The following is a 24,070-nucleotide window of genomic DNA, read 5'->3' as shown; positions in this document are numbered from 1 at the left end:
CTACCCATCTGGATGATTGTAATATTTCCAACTCCCTTTGCACCTCATCTCCAAACCATCCTATCACTTCAAGGCTACTATTGCTAAAATATATATATATACACACACACATATATATATATATATGTATATATATATATATATATTTTCACATCTGTGAAAATTTCACATCTTTGAAGCCCATCTAAATTTACTTTTGAGCCTTACAACCCTGTTAATTACTGTAGGCATTTCCCCCATTTTGCAGATCAGTTTCAAGTATGTGCCTTTCTCCAGGAACTTGGCAATCTAGGAACTAGAAATTAAATGATGCAGGACACCCAAGGATTAATCAGCAAGCATGTATTAAACATTCACAGTGGCACAGGAACAAGGAATAGAAGGTTACAACAGCAGAATCGAGAGGACAAGGAATCCTAGGGTACTGGACAATGAAATGGGTTAATCCTATGATCATTGCTAATGTAGATGGAAGGGAAAACAGAGTAGGTAAGAGAGGTAGCATGAGGACCTGAGCAAAATAAGACTGAAATCAGGTAGTTACAGACGGTGGTTTTTATTTCTTTTGCTTTTTGGAGGGCAATTGGGTTTAAGTAACTTGCCCAAGGTCACACAGCTAGGTTTTTTTTTTTGTTCATGTGTGTTAAGTGTCTGAGGCCAAATTTGAACTCAGGTCCTCCTGACTCCAGGGCCAGCACTCTACTCACTATGGCACCTAGCCACCCCAAGACAGTGGTTTTTAAATTTAGGATCTTTTAGATGGTACAGTGCCACAAGTTGGGATCCCAAGTGTGATTACCTACACATGGGTGAAGTGGGGTGAATAAATGGATCACTGGCATTGAAGAATGATATGAGCAGGGTGTAGAGGAGTCATGAACAAGATGTGGGTGTCAGGATGTTAAGAAAGATACTAAAATCACGTAAGTATTTGGGATGATTGCCTGAAGGTGGGGTGGGGGAGAAAGTGGCATAAACTTAAATTATTTCAGAATCTTAATGAGCCAACCCTCAAACCATCTTGGGGAATAAGGAATCCCAAATTCTCCTCAATGCATCAGGAATGGCCTCTAGTAGAGAAAAAATTGAATTTCAGTTCATATGAGTACATGGGAGTGCTAGTTGAGAAGTTTTAGAAAGTATGGGAGCTGGTTCATAAATGAGCAGGTATTAAATGGGCATGTGGGAATGAGTGACTGAATCAGGAGCTGCAAACTGGGTAGAAGTAGGGGAACTTAGAATCATCTCTCCATTCTTTTCATAGATCATAGATATGGCTTAGGAGGAACATCAAAGGTCATCTAGTCTTGTCCCTTTTCATGGAAGAGGTAATTAAGGCCCAAGGGAACCAAGTGACTTGCCCACGGGCACCCAATTCACAAATCTGACAAGTGATCTGAATGCTCTTTTAACTTCACACTAAGATGGGACCATTTTCTCATCCTACCCAGTAACCACTAATTTGAAAGTTCAGTCTGATTTTGTCCAGAGGAAGAATAAAAAGCTTATGACAAAGGTGGCTGATTTAATTGGAGAAATCCTTAATTATACATACAGTTAATTTAAATTGACCACCATTGGTAACATAACACTTAAGCTATAACTTTATACCTAGTTTTGAATCTTAACAGCTATTAACCTATCAAACAAGGATCCTTATTCTCACAGTGTAGTCTGTTGTGCTAGTTTTAGAGGGAACCACCAGACTTTTTTTAATCAGCAGAAAATTTTTATTCTTTTCTATTGGGTACAAGTAAACCACAATCAGGGGCTTAAGTTACAGGCACAAGTTAAACTAACTAGAGAAAGCATTAGATATTCCTCAGGGCACAAGACATCACAATATTGAGCCCAGGGAAGGGGGTGGGGAGGGGAAATTCCCTCAGACATATGCTTTGTCTTAAGAGTTTCTATCAAACTTTGCTCAAAAACTTAAAGTTAAGCTCTGACATTACTTGGGTGTGGTTGGGGCAGGAGCAATTCTGCAGAACCAAAAAGATACAATAGCTGTGCCGTTAAGTATTGAAGCATCTTTGACTGCACTGTTAGGCATGTGCTTTAAAAGCTGAGGAAAGAAATCCTTCCCGTGAGGACATTAGGCAGCCTTGCAGAGGGCCACGGCAGAGAAACGAACTTCTCCTTCCTCACGTTCTGTGAACTGTCTACAGATCTCGGCAGCCCCCTGCAACAAACAGGTTCGGAGTTAAAATTCAGCAGGAGAAAAATCATCAAAACCCTATCCCACACTTTTTTTTTTAAACTTTATTCTTTTGAGGTTTTCTTGTCTATGTTTTCTTTCACAACATGACTAGTATGGAAATGTTTTGCATGACTACACATGTATAACCTATGTTGAATTGTTTGACTGCCTTCTCAATGGGGGGGCGGAGAGAGGAAGGGAGAGAATTTGTAACTCAAAGTTCTAAAAATGAGCGCTAAAATTGTTTTTACATTGGGGAAAAATAACATACTAAATATTTCTAGCAAAAAACACAAACAAAAAATAAACACTATTTTAGAGTATTAGCAGGAGAAAATACATATTAATGGAATCTACTAATGTCTCAAACTTTTTATCATTTGGAAGATTAGACTGCACAAACCTTATAATCTGAGCTCAAGGTAATAGGGTGACACTATACAGTATTTTAAGTTTAAGGAGGTTTATACGGCTTGTCCTATTACAAAGTCCCTGCCCTTTCCCCCCTTCATATTTACACCTATGGCTATATTTATAATTTGAAAGATTTTTGTAGGTTTCTATGAGGAAGATGAGGAAAGTGAGTTTAAAGTGCCTCCACTTTTCAGGTCTGTTTACAACAGAGATGTAAATGGCAAAACTAGCCTCTCTCAAGGAGATGCTAATTAACAAGGGACCTAGAAGACATACATGAAGTTTCCCAGTTTGTTTATTTCAACATTTCTCCAATCATCTCCAATTACCAACAAGTGCTCCAAGTCCCTCAAACTGAGTTTTAGATCTAGAAGGGTGTTAGCAAGAGAGTGCAACTCTGTCATTCAACAAATGGGAAAACTGAAGCCTAGAAAGGTTGTTATTCCTTCTGGGTAAACTGATGTACTAGACACTATAGAGAATAGAAAGGTGAATGGGACAAGGCCCTTCTTCCTCAAGCATCTTATCTAGTAGGAGAGATAAACATACAAAACCGTATCATATAGGACATGGGACAATGTGCTATGAGTAGGAAAACTTACTTTAGGACAGTAGGATAGAGGTGGTAGTTGGGAAATATGCACCGGTAGGAATTCACCAAACAAAAATATTAAGAAAGGATAAGTTACTTTCCCAAAATTATAAGCAGTCAATTGTTCTTGTTATTTCTTTATGGTGTCATAATTCAGTTAAGTGTCATGGGGAAAACGTACTACTTACTCCCTAACCAATCTGTATGTGTGCTGACCAATTATTCTGGCTGAAGTCACCATGCCTGGAGTCAGGAAGAACCGAGTTTGATTCCTGCCTCAGACTTTTACTAGCCATGTGACCTCAGACAAATCCCATTCTTTCTCAGTCTCAGTTTCCTCATCTGCAAAATGGGATAACAATAACATCTACCTTACAGAGTTGTTGTGAGGATCAAATGAGAACATATGCAAAGTACTTTGCAAACCTTAAGCTCTATATAAATGCTAGACTATTATCATAATTTTTGAGTAATCAGATGACCGTAAAATATAATCAAAACTTTAATGAACTGATTTAAACTCACTACAATATGTATCAGAATATTAAAATATAGGTCAGTCTCATACTTCAAATCATAGCCATAAATATTATAGAATTAAGGAAGTGTTCATTAGCATTAACATATTGCATCCTACAGATGACCTATAAGTAGGTGGGAGGAAAATAAATACATCTATCATTGGATAAGTCTACTGAGTTGCTTCTTATATAAAGTTAAAATCTTACCCTCCTTCTCTTTTCTCCCTCCAAAATTCTCTCAGCTCTGCCTTCTGAGGCCAAGCAGAATAAGTCTGATCCCTGCCATGGGAAGGACCATCAGCTATTTGAAACCTCATCATTCTAGCCATTTCCTCACCTCTAAAATGAGGGGGTTGGACTAAACAGCCTAGAAGATCCCTTTCAACGTAAAACTAATAAAATACTGCTAACTGATACAAAGCACCAAAATGGTTAAGAATCAATGACTAGATGAACCATTTTTGGTTTAGTCCTTGAATATATCCACTAATGTCCTGGGTATTCCATTTTACAGAGCTAATTTATAATTTGTTCTATTTCAGCCATGAAACTCCACTCTCCATGTTCCACCTTGGATGGGTTTACTCTGATGACTAAATTCTTTATAGCAAACAGTTGATATTTCAGTGTCTAACTTCTTTAAGTTCTTTGTATGGAATCCACTTATGCTATATTTTTCCTGAGCTAGCAGAGTAGATGGATAATTACTGAATTGGTGCATATAAAGTAGCTGACTTTTTAATCAAATGGGCAACTTCTTAATGAGCCAATACACAAGTATTCTAAAATTTGGATTAACGAATTCTATTGAGCAATGAATTAATACATAGCTCCATAATAAGTAAAAAAAGTTTAACAAGTTACCTCTTGTTTAGGATGAAAATTTTTACCAAGAAGAGACTTTGTTTTTTCTTCAACTCTAGACTAGCCATTTTTGTAAGAGACTTATTCCATTAAGTCTACAGAAATTTATCTGTGATACAGGCAGCATTTAGTATTCTATTACTAAAGGAATGATTATTATAATAGGAGACATCCCATAGAATTCAACAGAAAGGTTTCTAAAGAAGATGTTCTCCCATTCCATAAAATTGCAGGTAATGTTTCAGCTGAAGTATAACCTGAGATCTGTTAATAAAAAAAACCTACATATAATGAAATCTGAACATGCCTTTCTAGTACTGGGCTGCCAGTTCATAAATTACAAGATTTCAAAATAGGAGATCACTAGAATATATAGTACAAGTGATGTACAAAATAGTACAAATGATGAGAGTTTATAACTTTTAGTATCTACTCTGACCCTAAATTATTACAATAGCTCAATATTAATTATTTTTAGTGAGGATAAGAATGAATATGATGAAGAACAAGAAAGAGAACATACTTAACCTGCCTATTTTTTCTAATAAAAGTGAATTATTAGTGATGTGAATATCAAAGAATACACTTAGGTAGCTAGGTGAAGCAACAAAAACTGCGCCAGCCGTGAAGTTAGAAGTAACTGAGTTCAAATCTGACCTCAGTCACTTACTTGCTGTTATGACCCTGGGCAAGTCACTTTACCCTGTTTGCCTCAGTTTCCTCATCTATAAAATGAGTTGGAGAAGGAAATGCAAACAACTCTAGTATTTTTGCTACAAAACCCCAAATGTGGTTATAAAGAGTCAGACATGACTAAGCCACAAAATAACGTATCAAAAAAAGTAATCTCATCCAGAAATGTCAGAAATAGACTATAATATTTATTATAGTGCAAATGTTTAAATTTTAGGGTTTTATTTCAAGATTTTTTCCATTTGGTTTATTTAAGTATTTGTTAAGAGTATGATAAAAATTAAAATAGTTTAAAAGTCTTAGGGGTTAAGAAGAGTTCATATTCTTCTATGTCATATGTAAACTTAGCATAGCTATTTAAGTTTGTGGTATATTTATGAATTTAAATATACTGTAACCCCACTATAGTCCTATCCTATAAGTCTTTGCCATAAGTTGTAAACTTTCACAACCTGACCATTCTTTAAATGGTCCCCTTAATCCTACAGGGATTGGTTTTCATGTCAACACTACCTTTAGGTTGTGGATATAGTACCAGAAAATACTACCATTTAATAAATGCTCATCTTTCCATATTCAAGTGATGCCATAGTCCCACTACTGTGATATGGTTCAGTCTAGATAGCGGCAGAGTTCCTTCAAGACTTCTATAAATGAACAGTTTGGGTCTCAAAGGCTAGAAAATCAAGTATACTTCCCTAAAGGTAAGTAGAATTGACTCCCCAGAGGGAATGTTGCACTCATGCTGACTGACAGGGTCGGTGGGGTGGTACTGTTTCTTTAAGACAAGGGAAAGTGTATTAAAAGTGATTATGGCATAAAATAATTCAATAGAACTTCTTAAAAAGACCAGATGTAAAATAATGTTCTTCTACCCTAAAGTAGTCCCTAATCCATAGAACCTTATTCTCTTCCTTCTTAAAAGTTCTACTGAAGGAAAAAAAAACCCTAATTTTGGAGTTTTGGATAGTTTAGGTCATACCTTCAGTACTGAGTCATCTGAAGTGGATCCATGGTTGATAGGAAATGGCATTCGTCCATCTAAAAGAAAAAACCAGCAATAAATTAATTTATAGCACATACTAACATATTGTGTGACCACAGGAAAATTACTTAGTAACTTAACACTGAAATGTTAAGCTTAATGACCATCTGCATCAGTAGAGGCAGCTGACTATACCAAAAAACAAAATACTAAACTTGGTATTCTGAGTCAGTTTCCTCAATAGTAAGCATAGTAGGGGTGGCTAGGTGGCACAGTGAATAGAGCACTGGCCCTGGAGTCAGGAGGACCTGAGTTCAAATCCAACCTCAGACACTTAACACAAAGCTAGCTGTGTGACCTGGAGCAAGTCACTTAACCCCCATTGCCCTACCTTCTTCCCGTCTCCAAAAAAAGGGAAAAAAAATCAAACAAACAAAAAAAAGAATAGTAAGCATAGTACTAATAAAATACTATAATGGCACTGAATCAGCCTCCAAACATGAAGCTTCATTTCAGTGCCAGCTTATGTTAACATTAAAGTCCTGAAGTTTTTAAAGGAAGTCTATTCTTCTGTTAAGACATACCAAGTTCATAAAGATGGCCATCCACATTGTTGAAAAGAATGAAATGGAAGTTCACCTCATCATCTACCTAAAGAAGTAACGGATAAAAAGGAGAATTTCACAATTTAGGACTGTCTTGATTTTTAACCAATAGTTTTTCTATGTCACCAAACAGAATTCTGGTCAGAACTGCAAATGTGTTAAAAATTTTAATAGCACCAATACTGAAGGATTTTGTTTGTTTGTTTTTAGCAAAGGACCAACTGTTAGCATGAGAGGCGTACTTTTGCCAAGAAATTCTAGGACTGAATTAAATTTTACCTGATGTTGTTTTCAGGCTATACTGTGTCTAATACCTTCATAAAAGGGCATTTCCTTTTATATTATGGTTGAACACTTTATTTCAGGGACAATGTTGCTGGATATCACATTAGGGCTGATACCTGAGGGACTAAATTCTAAGCAAAATGTTCTACTAAGTAAACTTGGTAAAGTTCCTGCCATTTGGAACTGTATCACTTAACACCTAAAGTCTAGGGGTGGGGGAACCTGTGGCCTTGAGGCCACTATGGCCCTCTAGGTCCTCAAGTGCGACCCTTTGATTGAATCCAAACTTCACAGAACAAATCTCCTTAATAAAAGGCTTTGTTCCATAAAACTTGGACTCAGTCAAAAGTCCACACCCAAAGAAAGACCTAGAAGGTCATATGTGGCTTCAAGGCCTTAGGTTCCCCACCCCAATAGACTTTGAAGTTCTCATAAAGAAAAATGAGCAAGGCAGTTTTTCCAGGTAGACTTTTTTTTTTTCTTGTATTAGTTGGCCTTGGATGAGTATTAAAACTGCCTAGAGACCTGGAAAAATATTTTGATCACAGATTCCCATGAATTACATATTGCAGTGGAAACATAAGTAGAGCCTGGATAGCCTAGAGATTCTTGATCTGCAGATCTGAGATTACCCGACATTGGCCTTCCTGGGCAACAGCATCATGGGCTGCCTGAATCGCCTGTAAAAGGAAAAATTCTATTAGTTCAGCAAATAAGTAAAACTCGTGTGCATAAGTTGTTGTTTAGTTTCTCCTACCTCATTCTTTTCAAAGCACTTTGCTCTGTCTTCAGGAGACAGCTTTGCTGTTTCAGAAATAAACTGTTTCAGAACTGACCCATCATCTAAAAATATGTAAAGATACATGTTAGTGCTTAGTAAGAGACTAGGAAGTGTGCCAGTCTTAATAGATGCACTTTAATTTTGATATCATTGTGGCAAAGTCATGCCACATGACAACTAACCTGCTCTTAGATGAACCTGACAAGGATGCAAGATGCTTGAAAACATTAATTAGTAATAATAATTAATTAGTAATATAGCCTGGGTCGAGTGCTGAAGAGTCTAACAAGGAACCAAACTGTTGTTAAGATGGCAAGAACTGGATTTTCTTCACGGACAATAGAACTGGGCGGCTTCCGTTACGAGTTAATGCTAAAAGGCTACATTTGCTGACAAGTTGAGACGTCTTCCCCAGTGCTAGAACTTGTTTTGTGTTGTAACAGACTGACCTTGCAACTTGAGGAGGCTAGGCTTGCTATTTCAAAGCATCTTCCTTCCATATAGTCTAGTCGTATAGTCGACCACCACTACAGGCACAAATCTCAGTAACTTCTTGAACCTCAGATTTGGAAGGGATTATAAAGGTTCTTTTCTACAACTTCCTCAAGGAATTCCTTCTGTAGAGCTCATCTTTCTGACACCAAGGCCTCATCTTGAGCACCTCTAGCAAAAGGTAACTCACTACCTGAAGGGAGCCCATAATTTCCAACCCCTTCTGAAAGCTGTGTTCTGAGAACCAGAGCATACATAGAGCCAGAGGAGGTTGGAGCAAATATTAAACAGAAAGGACTTATTCTAGAAGGCAAATGGTGCCAAATGATAGTTTTTTATTCGGTCAATAAGCATTTATTAACCAACTACCATGTAGAAGGCATTATGCTAAGCACTGGGGATACAAAGACAGACGACACAGTTGTCAATCTAGACCTTACAGGATAATCGGGGAGATGATATGCAAAACCTACATACAAACATAATAAACTGGAGAGTCATTAAGATGGAAAACACTAGCATTAAGGAGGGCCAGGAAAAGATTTCTTGTTGAATGTAGGATTTTAGCTAGGACTGGAAAGAAGCCAAGGAGCCAGGTGGTGGAGGAGGGAGAGAATTCCAGGCGTAGAGTCCAGAGGTGGGAGGGTCTTGTAAAGTGTCAGCAAGATGGCCAATGTCATTGCATCACAGGGTGCATGGTAGTGAGTAAAGTGCAAGAAGACTGGACAGGTAAGAGGAGCCAGTTTACGAAGGACTTCAAAAGTCAAATGGAGGACTTTAATATTTTATCCTGGAAGTAATAGGGAGCCATTGAATTTTACTGAATAGAAGGTGACATGGTCAGATCTTTTGAGAAGAAAAGATTGATTTGTTAACTACGTGGAAGACAGACTTAAAAAGGGAGAAAGTGGAGGCAGGGACACCAATAAGTAGGCTACTTCAACAGTCCAGGAGTGAGGGGATAAGGGTCTGTACTACAATGTGGCAATGTCAGAGGAGGGGATGGGGTGTGGATGAGGTAGGTCATGAAGGTCAAATCCATAGGACTTAACAAATGACTGGATATTCAAGGGGCTTGTGAATTAAGAGTTGACAATGACACCTAGGCTGTAAGCCTGTATGACTTGAATGGCACTGCCCTTGAGAGTAAAAGGAAAGCGAGAAAGTGGGGGAGGTCAATAATGAGCTTACTTTGGGACTAATGAAACTTTCACTGCAGGATCTGTTAAGAGAGCTATGAGATCAAACTAGCAGTTTGCAAGATTAATCACTCAACCCAATGTTTCAGTAAAGTTATTAACATGAAATAGCTGGTCTTGGTTATACCTACCAGTGTTAGCTAGAAGCAACATGATTAAGTAACCCCCCAAAAAAGTATTGGCTTTCATATTTGTATCCCCAATGCATAGCGCTATTCCCATGCATAATAGGGAATGCCTGATAATAATGGCTTGATAAATAATGCTGGAATGATTTGACAAATTTTGTCTGAAAGCATATTTAGACCTTCCATTATGAAATTTGAATCCCCTCATGTTAGATCTGAATCTCCATCTGCAGTAAGATCCTCAAAATAAAGGGCTGGGTCATACTTCCTATTTCAACCCTGGCTAGAGACAGTATGGTTGAGATGGGTAAAGGAGTAGGCATATAGCGATCATCTGACTAATACCTGACTATGCTCACAGCTTAAAACCTTTCCAAACTTGGGCCTGAAACAGCTTGCAAAGCTATTACTGAAGAACAAGAGTTTAGAGTCCTATATGTACCATTACATTTAGTTGAAAGCTTCTGTGTTGCTGATCTCTGCAAATCCCACAAAGGGAGATAGTATATTAAGGTACTGATGCATTGCCTCATTCAGCTTTTATTTTATTTTTTTCTATTTCCTCAGCTAGTTACTATGGTTACTAGCAACCAAGTCAGTTTTACTAAGTAGTATAAAACATCTCTCCTTGGTTTTTCCCATTCTTTATAATTCTTCTGTGCAACATGACTGATGTGAAAATGTGTTTAATAGGAATGTATGTGTAGAGCCCATAACAGACTTCGTGTCATCTTGGGGAGGGAGGGGGAGAAAAGTTAAAACTTATGGAAGTGAATATTGAAAACTAAAAACAAATAACTTAATAAAAAATGCTCTCCTGTCCACTTTAGTCTTTTAACAGGCTTTTCAATCTTAGCTAGGGCACTATAGTACCTTTCATCATCCCTTGATGTCCCCCGCCCCAAACTCCTCACCCTAGACCAAAGAACAAATAAACAACAACAACAAAAAAAGCCAAATCATGCTTAAAGCAAAGTCAAGCTCTCTTTTTGAAGGAAGAAGTTAGGAGTTCTCATTTACAGGCTATGCCAAGGCTAGAGGGCACCAATAAATTATGTATTGGAATCAAATGCCCTATAGAGAGATCACAGATAGTTACCAAGTCATAGGGCTTCATAAATGGATCCTAGCAGTTGATATCAGCACAAGGCTTCTGGTCAATATATTTTAAAAATGTAAATAAAATGTTTGTGACATTTGGATCAGAGGTTCTTAAACATTTTTTAATGTCATAGACTCTTCTGACAATCTAGTGGAGTTCATGGACCCCTTTTAACTGTGTTTTTACATATACAAAATAAGATAAAGGATTGCAAAGAAAATCAATTATATTTAAATTCTTATGAACATTTTCTAAAAAATGAATGGATGCCAGACTAAGGACACTGCTCTAGATTGAGGAAGAGCCACACTTACCAAAGTTCAGTTTGTCTTGATTATTAGCAACTGCATGTATGAGGCCAATGGTGCCACAGGAGTTGCCTACAGTCTGCTTCATGAAGTACACCTTAGGACTAACTTCTTGTCCCTTCAGCTCTTCAATCTGCTTTTTCCTGAAGTTCTCATGCTATAATAAACATTATAATCAACATCTGTTCTTTGTCTACTAAAAACTTAAAAGTTAAAGTCACAGGTAACGACAACTGCTGTTCAAACTTAGAATTGGAATTTCACTCAAAGCCTTTGTTTTAAAGGCCTTGGAAATAGATTGTCTGAATACCAACATCAGCCCTTCCCCTAGCCCAGGTTTGACAGCATCACTCAGAGCCCCACCCTGATGCTGCACTGCACCATCTGCATCAGACAGAAGCCCAAGGCTTTGTCTAGACACCACTGCCACCTTTGGCCTGGAATATTAAGCTACATCATGAACTCAAAATAAGTAGTTGGCTAAATTCCTAAAAATTTATTACTTTACAGTTACAATCCTAAGCCCATCTACATTTTCATATAAAATATACTTAAAATATTTCCATTTGATATAAGGTTATGAATTTAGACAAATTAATAGAAATATTTCCTATTAGAAGCATGCTGATTTTAGGGAAACTTAATATTGTATAAGATGGCAGCCCACAAATATTTGCAATTTTTATAATTAAAATCTTTGATTTAAGATAAATTTTTTTCTTCTCTACCTACATCATTTGTTTGGCTTTACCCTTTAAACCATTTGAATTCTGAAAAAAAAAAAACACCCAAATTTTTTTGAGGATTTTTTGAGGGGGTAGTAGAGTGGAAAGGGAAGAGATTTAATCCATCTCCATGTAGAATTCTAAAGTGAAAGACATCTGCTTATTCATCAAATATTGCCTTTAAATCCTTATCAATAGACTACAGTCTGAATCTGTGATTTCTTTGGTTTGCAGAGCTCCTAGTGAGATGGTGCTTCTCTATAGTCTTAAGAGACATTTCTGGAGGCACCAAGATGACGACTTCCCTAGGTTCAGATACCTACTATGCAACAGAGGCAGCCCATGAACCCAGGTCTTCCTGACTCAGCAGTCAGGTCAGCTATCTACCATGCCATTCGCTACCTCTCACATAGATACATACTTGTCTCAAAAGTTTTAGTATGGTATAAAACTATTAAAGATAAAAAATACACAGACTTTTGTCTACATGTATATATGCATACATACATGTCCATGAATGCATATATTTTACTAAATTAAGAAGTAATGGGGGCAGCTGGGTGGCACCATAAATAGAGCACACCGTCCTGGAGTCAGGAGGATCTGAGTTCAAATTCAGCCTCAGACACTTGACACTTACTAGCTGTGTGACCTTGGGAAAGTTATTTAACCCCAATTGCCTTGCCTTCCCCCCTCCAAGAAAAAAAAGAAAGAAATAATGATGACATTCACATCACAATAAATTTTCCAAGGTCAAAACACCCTCCCAATATTTCTGTTTATATTTTACAATCTGTGCCAGAAAGATTTAGCCTTATCTTTTTCAAATGGAAGAAAACTTCAAGCTTTTGTGAGATAAGGACAAGCTACTCTTGCAACCAAGTTAACATGTGTTGGTATGATTCTTGGCTAAATCACATGATTAGAAATTGACTTTAAGAGCTTCCCAAAGGAAGCAAGCTTTCTAAGCAACAAGATACAGGTTCAAAAACCCTCATGGATAACCTGGAAGTCAAGAGAATACCAGTTAATATTTTGTCACCAATTTGCACGAAATCCAAATTAATTTTAGGAGAGTTTGGATAGCCCCATCCTGTTTTTGCTTTTTGAATTCTTGTAGCAAACAGTATTGCTTAGAGACAATATGCACAAGAGCATATCCATTTTCCAAGCTGATTACAAAGGACATGTATCATAAACTTCCACTTAAAAGTGATTCAGTTTAGTCTAAAAAATATCTATCATATCTTATAACAGAATTATTATTTTTAGGGTGGCTAGGTGGCACAGTGAATAGAGCACTAGCCTTGGAGTCAGGAGGATGTGAGTTCAAATCTGGCCTCAGACACTTAACACAAAAACTAGCCATGTGACCTTGGGCAAGTTACTTAGCCCCAGTTGCCCTCCAAAAAGCAATATATATATAATTTTTATAGCTGGAAAGAACATTAGTGGAGAGGAAACCTGTAAGTGGGATATGACTTGTTTAAAATCAATTAGTGGTGGATCCAAGACTAGAAAACAGGTATGATCCTTGTTTTAAGGTTCTCTTTCTGCTGAAAGGTAGGGGGAAAGTTAGCTTTTGTTTTGTTTAAAAGCTTTTAAGTTGATGCCTTTGAAGAGACAATCTATATTGCTGCACCCCCAAGGTGTCCCTCTTAAGTACTTATCAAAAGCCATGAGTCATTACAGTATCATTGATCTAAGGCAAAAAGCTACACCACCATATTGAACGGGCAAGTTACAGCGTTGTGCTTTTAAAATCAACTCAGAAGCTAGTTTCAGAGTTGCATTTATACTTGGCAACCTCCTTTCTGCTTATATTCAGCATCTGGCAAGAAATTTTAGCATACCACAAAAATTCTCCAAAGGGCTATCTTATCTTCACAATGTACCAGTAATAGTAACTTTGTGTTGCTGCCTAAATCACAGAATTAAAAACACTATTTGATGTGACTGCTTCTTAGGCAGTTGGTACAGCAAGTTTGGTGACCCTGAATTTTTAAAGGCTATGCAAGTTTATAATTGTTATCAAGCTAGAAATGGTCTGAGTGTGGGCCCACATCTGAGTGCTGCCTTAAGGATTGCTACCAAGGGGTTTGTGACCAGAAAGCTGACCACCAAAGAACATATTGGGGCCACAGCAACCCCAAAAGTCTACCAGGAATGGAATGGCTGCATTATTCATGTGTAGGTTTTATTAACACTAATGAAAGTTACGGATCCTTAAAGTTCCACCCACTCTCATACACCCACTGACTCTTTATGGAAACAGGCGGCAAGGCAGTGCTAGAAGTTTCATGAAAGCTAGTTTATCTTACCTTTTTTGGTTTTTATTCTGAAATCTTTTATTCCATCATCTGGGCCTGTACTAAGTGATCTGAGAACTTTAGTGCTTAAAGAGCACATTTTCCTATGCTATGAAAAACATTATTCAAAAAGCACCTTTTCAGCCTAAACTGCCCAATGACAAGTTTATTTGGGAAAGAAAGCAAAGTCATAATCAAGACCTCACCATAGAGGCAGTAAGAGAATTTCAGACACAAAGGGGTACAGTTGGGAGCTTAAATTTGAAACTCAGATCTTAGACTAAGAGTATACATCCCTTTGGTGGTCTAGTGAAGCCTGGGAACCCTTCCCAAAATAACATTTTAAAATCCATAGCATACACTGAATTACAAAGGAAACTAATTAAATTTAAATACTACTATCAAAGTATTAAAAAAAACGTTCATGGACCTCAGGTTAAAAACCACTGTTATAGGCTGAATTGGAGAATCTGCCATATAATTCACCTATCTTGATGTTGCTAAGTGATGACCTTCCATTTTGTAGAAAGAGAAAGCAGTTCCATTCACAGAGCCAGTCAGTAGTTATGTTAGGTCTTAAGTTCTCTTTATTCATTGGACCACTGGCATTAAAGATGGTTCCCCTTCCATCCTTGGGGTATTACAAAAACCAGAAAGAGACCTGAATGATGTTAAAAGTAAGCTTTAAGAAAAAAGCCAGGCAAAGTGGATGAGGGGAGAGCAGGGGTTAAGAATGGGGCAAAATTACTTTGGAACAAGTTTTTTTTTTTCCTTCTGAATTTCACATAGCATTTTAGAGTTGATGATGCCCTTCCAAGATAGAATTTTAGAAAGCTGTAAGGGAGGGCTTTGATCTAATCCAGTCCTTTTGTATTATAGAGGAGGAAACTGACTCCCAAAGAAATGGGCTTACACCTTCTCTCACTCTTGCTAAGATAGGATTCTTCATAAGCTGCTAAAGATGGCTACTCTCTAGGAAGTTTGACTGAATCCCCTCTAGGAATGGCTTAGCTAAGTAAATACGTTCACAGAGAAGAGAAAGGAAAGGAAGGGAAGGCCAGGCTCCTCCTATCCACACCCCCCCCTCTCCTCAGACCTCCGCCCCCCAGGGCACACCCTTTGTTTTTTCCATCTTGGGGATGACAGCTTCTAATCACCTAAGTTTCTAAAACAGATAACCTTTCATTTAGCCATTATGATCCCCGCCCGCCAATATTTCTCAAGAAAAATCATATATTGTAGAAGGGACTCGGCTCATCCATATTCCTGATTTCCTACCTGGGCAGTGAGGGGAAACAGCAGAAGCAGCGCACAGGCTGGGGATGGCACAGAGTTCAAAGAATCCTCCTCCAGCCCCAGCACGTCCACGAATTTCCAGTCACCCCCGACCCCGAGGCGGGTCAGCACCTGTGGGATACAAGACCAGAAACCAGACGAACCGACCAGGCCTGCTTAGGGGCTGTAGTGGAGCCAGAGGGCCAAGGGCTTCCTCTCATATTCTCTCTTCCCCGCCCACTTACCCACTGCCCTCCTTCACCCACCGCTGCCACCCCCCAAGTCCAAGCTGTGATGAGGGCCCCGCCCTGCTCCACTCTCTGGGCGCAATGACACAGCACAAAGCTCCTCGCTTCCCACACGTGTCCTGCTCCAAGCTGTTGCATCCCAAGCGCACTGGAATGTTGGGGACTGCATCTTAGGGAGGGTATCCGCCAGCCTCCTGCGGTGTACTCCCCCACCACCCCCTCCGCCCAATTTGGCTACTCTACCTCCCTTCATCCTAGGCCCTGGCATCGCAGTTACACCTGGGGTCGCGGTGAGCCGAGCAGAAGGGGGAGGGGTGGACCTGAGACTCTGAACCCAAGGTGGAGGGGGGGGGGCAGAAGGGCGCCCCCCCCCCCCCATCGCCCACCTCTGGAACGGACTGGGTGGGGCAGATTGCGGCTATTCTGCGAAAATACCCCGGGTACCCAGAAAAAGACTGCCCAAGATGGAGGTAGAAGAGGAGACGGATCACAACGGGAGGTACCACTCACTTTGTTCAGCATCTGAAATGCACAAGAAAGAAAACAGGATGGAAGAGGGGAGACAGAGATGATAGCGCGAGCTGGACGCCCCACCCCGATTCCCCTTCTCCCCCAGACCCGGACGCTGTGCACCTGCCGCTCACCTCGGGGTTAATCTCCATCGGCTTCAGCTGCATCTTTTGCACGTTCCGGCCCGAGTTTGGAGCGCAAGGTGAGCGCAAGGAAAGACAGCCAAGTGCGAGTGAGCTAGCGGACCCGCCCGGCTGCGCCTCTTTATATCTCGCTGGTCGGACTCATTGTGGGCTACTGCGGAGGGGGGGAGCAGGGGCAGCCCAACTAGTGGGGCATACACGCGCCGCTGCAGATAGGCATGCTGCACCCCCGCCCCCTGCAACGGAGTGGTACGGCCGGCCCCCAAAAAACCGTTCTGGGTCCATTTTCACTGGTGAGATAATAAGAAAGCTGATGAGCACCTCTAGGTGCTTAGGTGTTGAGTGAGGCCTTTTTGGTGTGTGTGTTTCCTCTCCTGATCTCTGAGAAAGACATGAGTAAGTCCATTTTCCATCATCCCAAATACGACGACGAACAGTCACATGCCCTGATGCTTTCAGTAAAGGTTCAAAATCAACAGGTATTTAATTTTTTTTTTTTTAATGAAGACGTGCAGGGCGGCTAGGTGGCGCAGTGGGTGGAACGCTGGGCCTGGAGTCAAGAACACCCGCGTTCAAATCCACACTCAGACACTTACTAGCCGTGTGACCTTGGACAAGTCATTTAATCACTCTTTGCCTAAATTCCCTCAACTGTAAAATGGGGATTGTAATAGCACCTACCTCCCATGGTTGATGTGAGCATCAAATGAGATAATATTTGTAAAGCACCTGGCACATACTAGGGATATATAAATACTAGTTGTTATTATTATATGCTTTCTTTTCCCACCCTCCCAATTGTAAAGCTATCTCTACTATTCCTACTCTGTGTTAAAGAGGAAAGTATCAAAGGGTCTCCTAGCTTGAGCTTAAAATGATCTTAATTAATAGTAAAAAAAAATTCTTATAATCTTATATACCTCAAAGATAAAGTGATGTCTTCCTACACTTGAAACTGGATTGCTCATCTACTCCATTTCCTAAGTATACTGGTAATAACATTTTAATCCCTCAATTCTGTTTTGAAGAACAAATCAAAAGTTCTTTTCTGTCTTAACATTTAAATGTCAACTAAGCCAAAGGATCTCAAATGCTCCCTATAAGTGCCATTTGGTGATGAATATTAATAGACTGATTTTACATGTGAGGCAAGAGAGCAGGGAGATGCTGAAATGTATACCCTGGGGTCTTCCTGATTTTAAGAAGCTCTTAGTATTAATGGTTGCAGGGAGAAGACCTTAAAGCCTGTGATTATCTATTCCCTTTGTGATCCCCTGGGTTGAAGAGCATTCTAGGAAAAGAGAATTTCATAAGAATATCATATCTATTCTCTACACATAAAGTGTAGAGAAGGGAAAATTTATGGTGGATTCCAGATGGCAATAAATCTATTTGAATAGAGCAGTTTTTATGGGGTGGGAGCAGGGGGACAGAATAACAGGAAATGAAATGGCAAAGGTAGGTGTGTGAAAGACTGTGAAGGGTCTAGTATGTCTGAAGTCTGTAATATTTTACCCTGTAGACAGTTAGGAAGCCCCTGAAGGTATCTGAGCAGAAAAGAACCTAATCACAATGGTGTTTCAAGAAGATCAATTTGATAGTGTGCAAAATGTGTTGTAGGGGGAATAAAGTAGGTCAGGAAAAGGTAGGACACAGTTGAAATTGTCCAGCTGAGGTAATAAGAACCTGTATTAGGGCAATCACGGTGGAAATGGAAAAGGAGAGATTCAAGAGACATCATGAGAAAAGAATCAATAGGATTTGATGGCTGGTTGGATGCTGGGATACTGACAGAGCAGTAAAAGATGATTAAGTTTTTTGAGTCTGAGTCACTGGAGCGATGGTGGGAAAATTGATGGAAAGTACGAGGAAAGTTCACAGTTTTTGGTATCTGTGCATTTTTTTTACTACAAAAATTCTTTAAGGTGAAATCCTTTGAGGTTAAAGTTTTGTGAAGGTTCAGACTTTCACTTTATGAACAAAACAGGGATTCATTTGTACCTTGTTTATGATTCTTCATGAATCTAGCATATTGCTATTTACACAATAAGAAATGTGATGGTAAGGTGGAGGAAGAAAGGGAATCAGTAGATATAAATTGGTCCCTAAAGCTAGCAGATGCAATGTTATGGGTAACTGCCTAGAAGAGGTTCAAGTCAGAATCTTTTAAAGAGCCTAGCAACTCATCACATCTAAACTCTGTACCTCTAGGTCAATAATTAATGGAGAAATGTTTTGACTTCAGTGACAATATTTTCCTTGACACACTTCTCAGTCCTATCAAGTAGAGCAATATATGCAAACAATACTTAAAAGTATAAAAATGCTCATATGGTGAAGAAATGCTCTAAATCACTATTGATTAGAGAAATGCAAATCAAAACAACTCTGAGGTACCACATCTTTCCAGTCAGATTGGCTAAGATGACAAAACGGGAAAATGACAAATGCTGGAGAGGATGTGGGCAAATTGGAACACTAATGCATTGCTGGTGGAGTTGTGAACTGATCCAACCTTTCTGGAGAGCAATCTGGAATTATGCCCAAAGGGCTATAAATAATTTCATACCCTTTGACCTAGCAATACCACTGCTAGGGTTATATCCCAAAGAGATCATGGAAGTGGGGGGAAGACCCATATGTACAAAAATGTTTATAGTAGCTCTTTTTGTGGTGGCAAAGAATTGAAAATTAAGGGGGTACCCATCAATTGGGGAATGGTTGAACAAGTTGTGGCATATGCATGTAATGGAATACTATTGTGCTATAAGAAACAAGGAGCAGATGGACTTCATATTTACCTGGAGAGGCTTATACGAACTGATGAGAAGAGTAGAGTCAGGAGGAATTTGTACACAATTAAAGACACAACATCTGTGTAATGACCAGCTTTCATAGACTGGACTCTTCTCAGCAATGCAGTGATATAAGTCAATCCCTAAAGACTCATGATGGAGAGAGAAGTCTACATCCAGAGAAAGAACTAGAAAGAACTGAGTATGAATCCAGATTGAAGCGAACTATCTGATCTTTTTCTTGTTTGGTTTTGTTTCCTCTTTACCATTTTTTCATTCCATCTGATACAATCCGTCTTTACAACCTGACTAATGTCTAATGTGAAAGTATTTGCAGATCTATACTTGATTGTATGCTGTCAGGGGGTTGGGAGGGGGGAGTGAGGGGGAGAAAATTTGAAACTCAAGAAATTGTGGAATTGAATCTTGTAAACTAAAAGTAAACAAATTAATAAAGACAAAAAATTTTTAAAAATGCTCATATGGGTATGACAAGCATTATTTTCTATATGGTAACACCATGATGATCTTTATGCAAATTGTTTGAATTGGAAGCTGTGCACTTTTTTTTAATCTCCCCAGTGTATCCAGGGCAGCCGTATGCCATACCTCACTTAAAGTGAAAACCTGAGAAGACCTTAACTTAAAAGGGTCAGGGTTTCCCATTGTATCCTGGGCCATCTCCAGTCATCCTGATGAATATCTGATCACTGGACCCTGATGGCTCTGGAGGAGAAAGAGAGGCTGGTGACCTTGAAAACCACCCCCCACATACACACACACACACACACACACACACACACTCAAATCAGCCAACTTCAAAGTCACATCATCACCTCCCTGATATCATGGTCCTCTTCTAGAATGAAGGGCAAATTTACTAAACACATTTACGAAACAACTAAACGAAAACCTGCTGTACTGAAAAGACATTGGATCTGTAGTAAAAAAGATCTGGATTTCAATCACAGTGCTATTATTTTATTATTTGTTACCTTTGAGTAAGCCATTTTACCACTTCGTCGGTTTCCTCTATTCCTTAGTTTCCTCCTTATCTATAAAAGGAATCAGTTAGACTAGATGAAGCCCAAATTCTCTTCCAGCTTTCACACTAAATTTTCCCTAAATAAAGAAATTAGGAAATGTTAGCTTTCAATTTCCACCGTCCAAGAGCATGTTAGGCAAGAAGAGAGGTTCATTGACTCTTTTAGGAAACTGCTTGAGGGTCATCTCCAGTTGTCTTGATCTGTATCTTGTCATTGGATCCACATGGGCTCCAGAGGAAAAAGTGAAGCTGGTGACAGCCTTCCCTCACTTAAATTCAATTCACTTGCAAGTCATGGTATCACCTCCCTGATGTCATGGTCCTCTTTTTTTTTTTTTGCTTTTTGGAGGGCAGTTGGAGTTAAGTGACTTGCCCAAGGTCACATGGCTATTTTTTTTTTGTGTTAAGTGTCTGAGGCCAGATCTGAACCCAGGTCCTCCTGACTCCAGGGCGGTGCTCTATTCACTGTGCCACCTAGCCGCCCCCCATGGTCCTCTTTGAGAAAGGAGGGCTAACTACAATAACTATCTAGAGGAGGGATTGATAATACCCCCTGGATACCTGACAGAAGCCAACCCTTGGTTGCTACTGAAATATTCTTTGCATATGCAAGTGGCTTTAGCACTTACTCCTACAATTATTGCTGTCTTCTTAAAGTCACTAATGTCCTACCCAATCTGCCTTCATGGATGTCATCTATGGAGTAGGCATTTATGAACGACCAGGGTATAGTCCTTCACTGTTACTTGTGAGTCTTGTGAACTATACAGGTCCCTACACAAACTGGGAGTCATCAGATTGTTTGACCCTTCCCAGAAAGGGAAGGAATTTTTCTGATAGTTTGGAGTAATACTAATAGCATTGTATGATCCTTTAAGGTTTACAAAGCACGTTACAGATACCTTATTTTATTTTTGCAACAATCCTAGGAGGTAGATTCTATTATTATCCCCATTTTACAGGGGATAGGAAACTGGGGCAAAATGATTTAAGCAGCATCACACAGTTAGAAATCCAGAGCTAGGATTGGGTTGAAAGGTCATATGGGAGGGCCAGAGAGGAAGAAGCCCCAGGCATTGATGAATGATAAATTCTCTCCCATAATCTCCTTCGGAGACAACACAGGTGCTAGTGTGCTAGTCTGGCTCCTTCCTTAGTCAACTGTGGCTGTTCTGCCATTGACCTGGATACAGTAGACTGGTAATATGGATATCAAGGCCCTGAAAAGTGTAGGAGTGATTACTAAACAAGTTGTGAGCACTTAATCAGTAGAAGCCAGTGTGGATAGTGAAGTGGGAACTATATTGAGAAACAGAAAACCTGGGTTCCTATCCGATCTTTGCTAGCTGGGCCTCAGTTTCTTCAATAGTAAAGTGGGGAATTTGACTTAATCTCTGAGATCACTTCCAGCTTTAGCATTCAATGAGCCTTTTATCCTATAGGAAGAGCAAGCCCTACAAAACTAACCTACTTTCCTTTTAAAATAATGTAATAAGCTAATAAATCAAAGGAATATGATAGATGAGGTTTCTTAATTTCTGGTAGGCATTTGAAAAAGCCTTTTTGTCCACTGTGGCTTAAAGAAGGTTCTTTCTGTGAGAGTAACAGCAGCAGGGAGCTTTCCACTGGAGGAAAAAAATTAGGGAAAACTCAGTGGTAGGGTTGACTTCTTGGGTTCAGGCATAAAAAAATATGAAGTTGCCTAAATTCGTCTTGGACTTCTTGCAGAATTATACCCACTTGGGGAGGCTAGGTGGCACAGTGAATAGAGCACTGGCCCTGGAGTCAGGAGGACCAGACTTCAAATATGCCCTCAGACACTTAACACTTACTAGCTGTGTGACCTTGGGCAAGTCACTTAACCCCAATTGCCCTCCAAAAACGCAAAAAAAAAAAAATTAGACTCACTCTCCCAATTTCCTTAGTTTCTGCTTAACCTAGAACAAGTCTATTCGGTGTCTCTCCCAAATGCCATAATCTTCTGGTACCAAATCACATTTCTCATTTGGCCCCTGCAGCCTACCTCAGGCTCCTCTGCATAGCAATCCATACCTTGGACAATTTGCCCCTGGCTTGGCATTACTGCATTCCTGACCATTCCTTGGGTAGGAGTCTCTAAGTTGTAGCCTTTGGGGATTCTGGGGGGTCCCTAATTCTTTTTTTTTTTGGAGGGCAGTTGGTGTTAAGTGATTTGACCAAGGTCACATGGCTAGTAAGTGTTAAGTGTCTGAGGCTGGATTTGAGCTCAAGTCCTCCTGACTCCAGGGCCAGTGCTCTACTCACTGCACCACCTAGCCACCCCCGGAAATACTAATTCATGGTATTTCCTGTTCCTTAGCTTACCCAGAGATGATGCCAGGATCAACATTATACCTAAGATATCCTTGCATTCAAGATGGAGAATTGATAATAATTCAATTGGGTGGATTTACAGCTATTAGAGTACTAATGAATGGATCGTAGGTGTTAAAGCATAAGAGGCCTTTCATATATCCTCCTTCCAACCCCCTTGCTAGTGCCTTTCTTCTTGTGTGTATATGGATGTATAGATCCTATATACATATACATATATATACCCATACAAGCATATGCAAACACATATATACACACATGCATATATACATATGTACACATACACATATACATACATATACATACACACATAAATATAAAGTTGTCTCTCTCTTTAAGGATATGAGCTCCATGAAGGCAGAGACTATTTTTAAAAATGACTTTGTATCCCCAGCACTCAGCATTGTGCCTACCACACCACACAGTTAGCAAGAAATAAATGCTTGTTACGTGATAGATTGTACTTTGATTATATAGTCATAAGATCACAAATTTAGATCTAGAGGGGGTTTTTGAGAAGTCCACCATTTAGCCCACCCGTGATTACAGAAGAGGAAATTAAAGTCTAGAAATATAAAGTGACCTTGTCCAAGGTTATAGAGTTAACAAGTGACCCAGTTAGGATTAGAACTTAGGCTTTCTAGTGGGACAGCTAGGTGGTGCAGTGAATAAAGCACTGGCCCTGGAGTCAGGAGGACCTGAGTTAAAATTTGACCTCAGACACTTAACACAAAACTAGCCGTGTGACCTTGGGCAAGTCACTTAAACCCAACTGCCCTACCTTCCCCCCTCCAAAAAGAAAAAAAAAAGAACTTAGGCTTTCCAGCTCCAAATCCAGTGCTTTTTTCTCAGTACCATATCGACCTATGGGATGTCTTTAATAGCATGCCACAAAGCTCCTTTATTGGCCTTATTTAAAACACATCATACTCTTGTACAAAAGAATTTCATGATTTACAACTTCTCACCAGATGAGAATTAGGGATACCTTTCACAGTTTCTTTCTTCACAACTTGCCAAAATGAAGTCTTACATCTGAGTTTTTGGTAGATACTGCCTGTTTCAGTGTCTGCATCAGAAAAATTCCAATAACAATATAGCAGCATCTAATTTTCCCTCTCCCAGCAAAGCTATTCAGAATCAATATTGCACTGCGGTAACAGTTCCAGTCTATATGTCCATTGCTGATAATGCAGAAATGGTGCCCAGTGGGGACTATTTCTGGGGGGAGGAGGGAGTGAAGCCCACAGTTACCAGCTGAGGCCATCAAAAGCTTAACTGTTGTCCCAGCCTGGCAGATCTTTAAATAGCTAAGAGGAAGGAGGTTTCCCTCAGTGCTGTTTATAGTCCTGTTATAGCTTTGAAACAAGCAAGAAGGATGCTTATTAGGGATAGTGTCAGCTATGAAACTATTGCTGTGTGAGAAATACTGCATGTAGAAATTTTCTTTAATCAATAAATATACTGTAGGGAAGTGATTTCCTTTTTTTTTTTTTTTT

The 24,070-nt window shown here is 39.4% G+C and overlaps 1 protein-coding gene across 1 annotated transcript; it reads right to left on the bottom strand.

Moving 5' to 3' along the window:
* Nucleotides 1-1,707: 1,707 nt before the first annotated feature.
* UCHL1 (ubiquitin C-terminal hydrolase L1) lies at nt 1,708-16,510 on the bottom strand. Its single transcript, XM_069105129.1, has 9 exons — nt 16,371-16,510; nt 16,237-16,248; nt 15,482-15,610; nt 11,176-11,326; nt 7,917-8,002; nt 7,792-7,839; nt 6,854-6,920; nt 6,267-6,325; nt 1,708-2,182 (listed from the first exon to the last, which is right to left on the bottom strand). Exons 1-9 carry the CDS (start codon nt 16,401-16,403, stop codon nt 2,096-2,098), a joined length of 672 nt encoding a protein of 223 aa, XP_068961230.1. The 5' UTR covers nt 16,404-16,510; the 3' UTR covers nt 1,708-2,095.
* Nucleotides 16,511-24,070: the final 7,560 nt, after the last annotated feature.

Source organism: Petaurus breviceps, unplaced genomic scaffold (genome assembly GCF_028583685.1).
Source record: "Petaurus breviceps papuanus isolate PSGF00001 unplaced genomic scaffold, PetGlider_PUasm1.0 76, whole genome shotgun sequence".
Taxonomy (NCBI): domain Eukaryota; kingdom Metazoa; phylum Chordata; class Mammalia; order Diprotodontia; family Petauridae; genus Petaurus; species Petaurus breviceps.
This window is presented reverse-complemented; position numbering and strand designations above follow the sequence as displayed.

Coding starts and splice junctions, on each gene's coding strand:
- UCHL1 (XM_069105129.1), bottom strand. CDS start 16,403: ATGCAGCTGAAGCCGATGGAGATTAACCCCGAG. Junction 6,921..7,791: donor CCCAGGAAGGCCAATGTCGG/GTAATCTCAGAT, acceptor TTACTTCTTTAG/GTAGATGATGAGGTGAACTT. Junction 6,326..6,853: donor TGGCCATCTTTATGAACTTG/GTATGTCTTAAC, acceptor TTTTTCTTTTAG/ATGGACGAATGCCATTTCCT.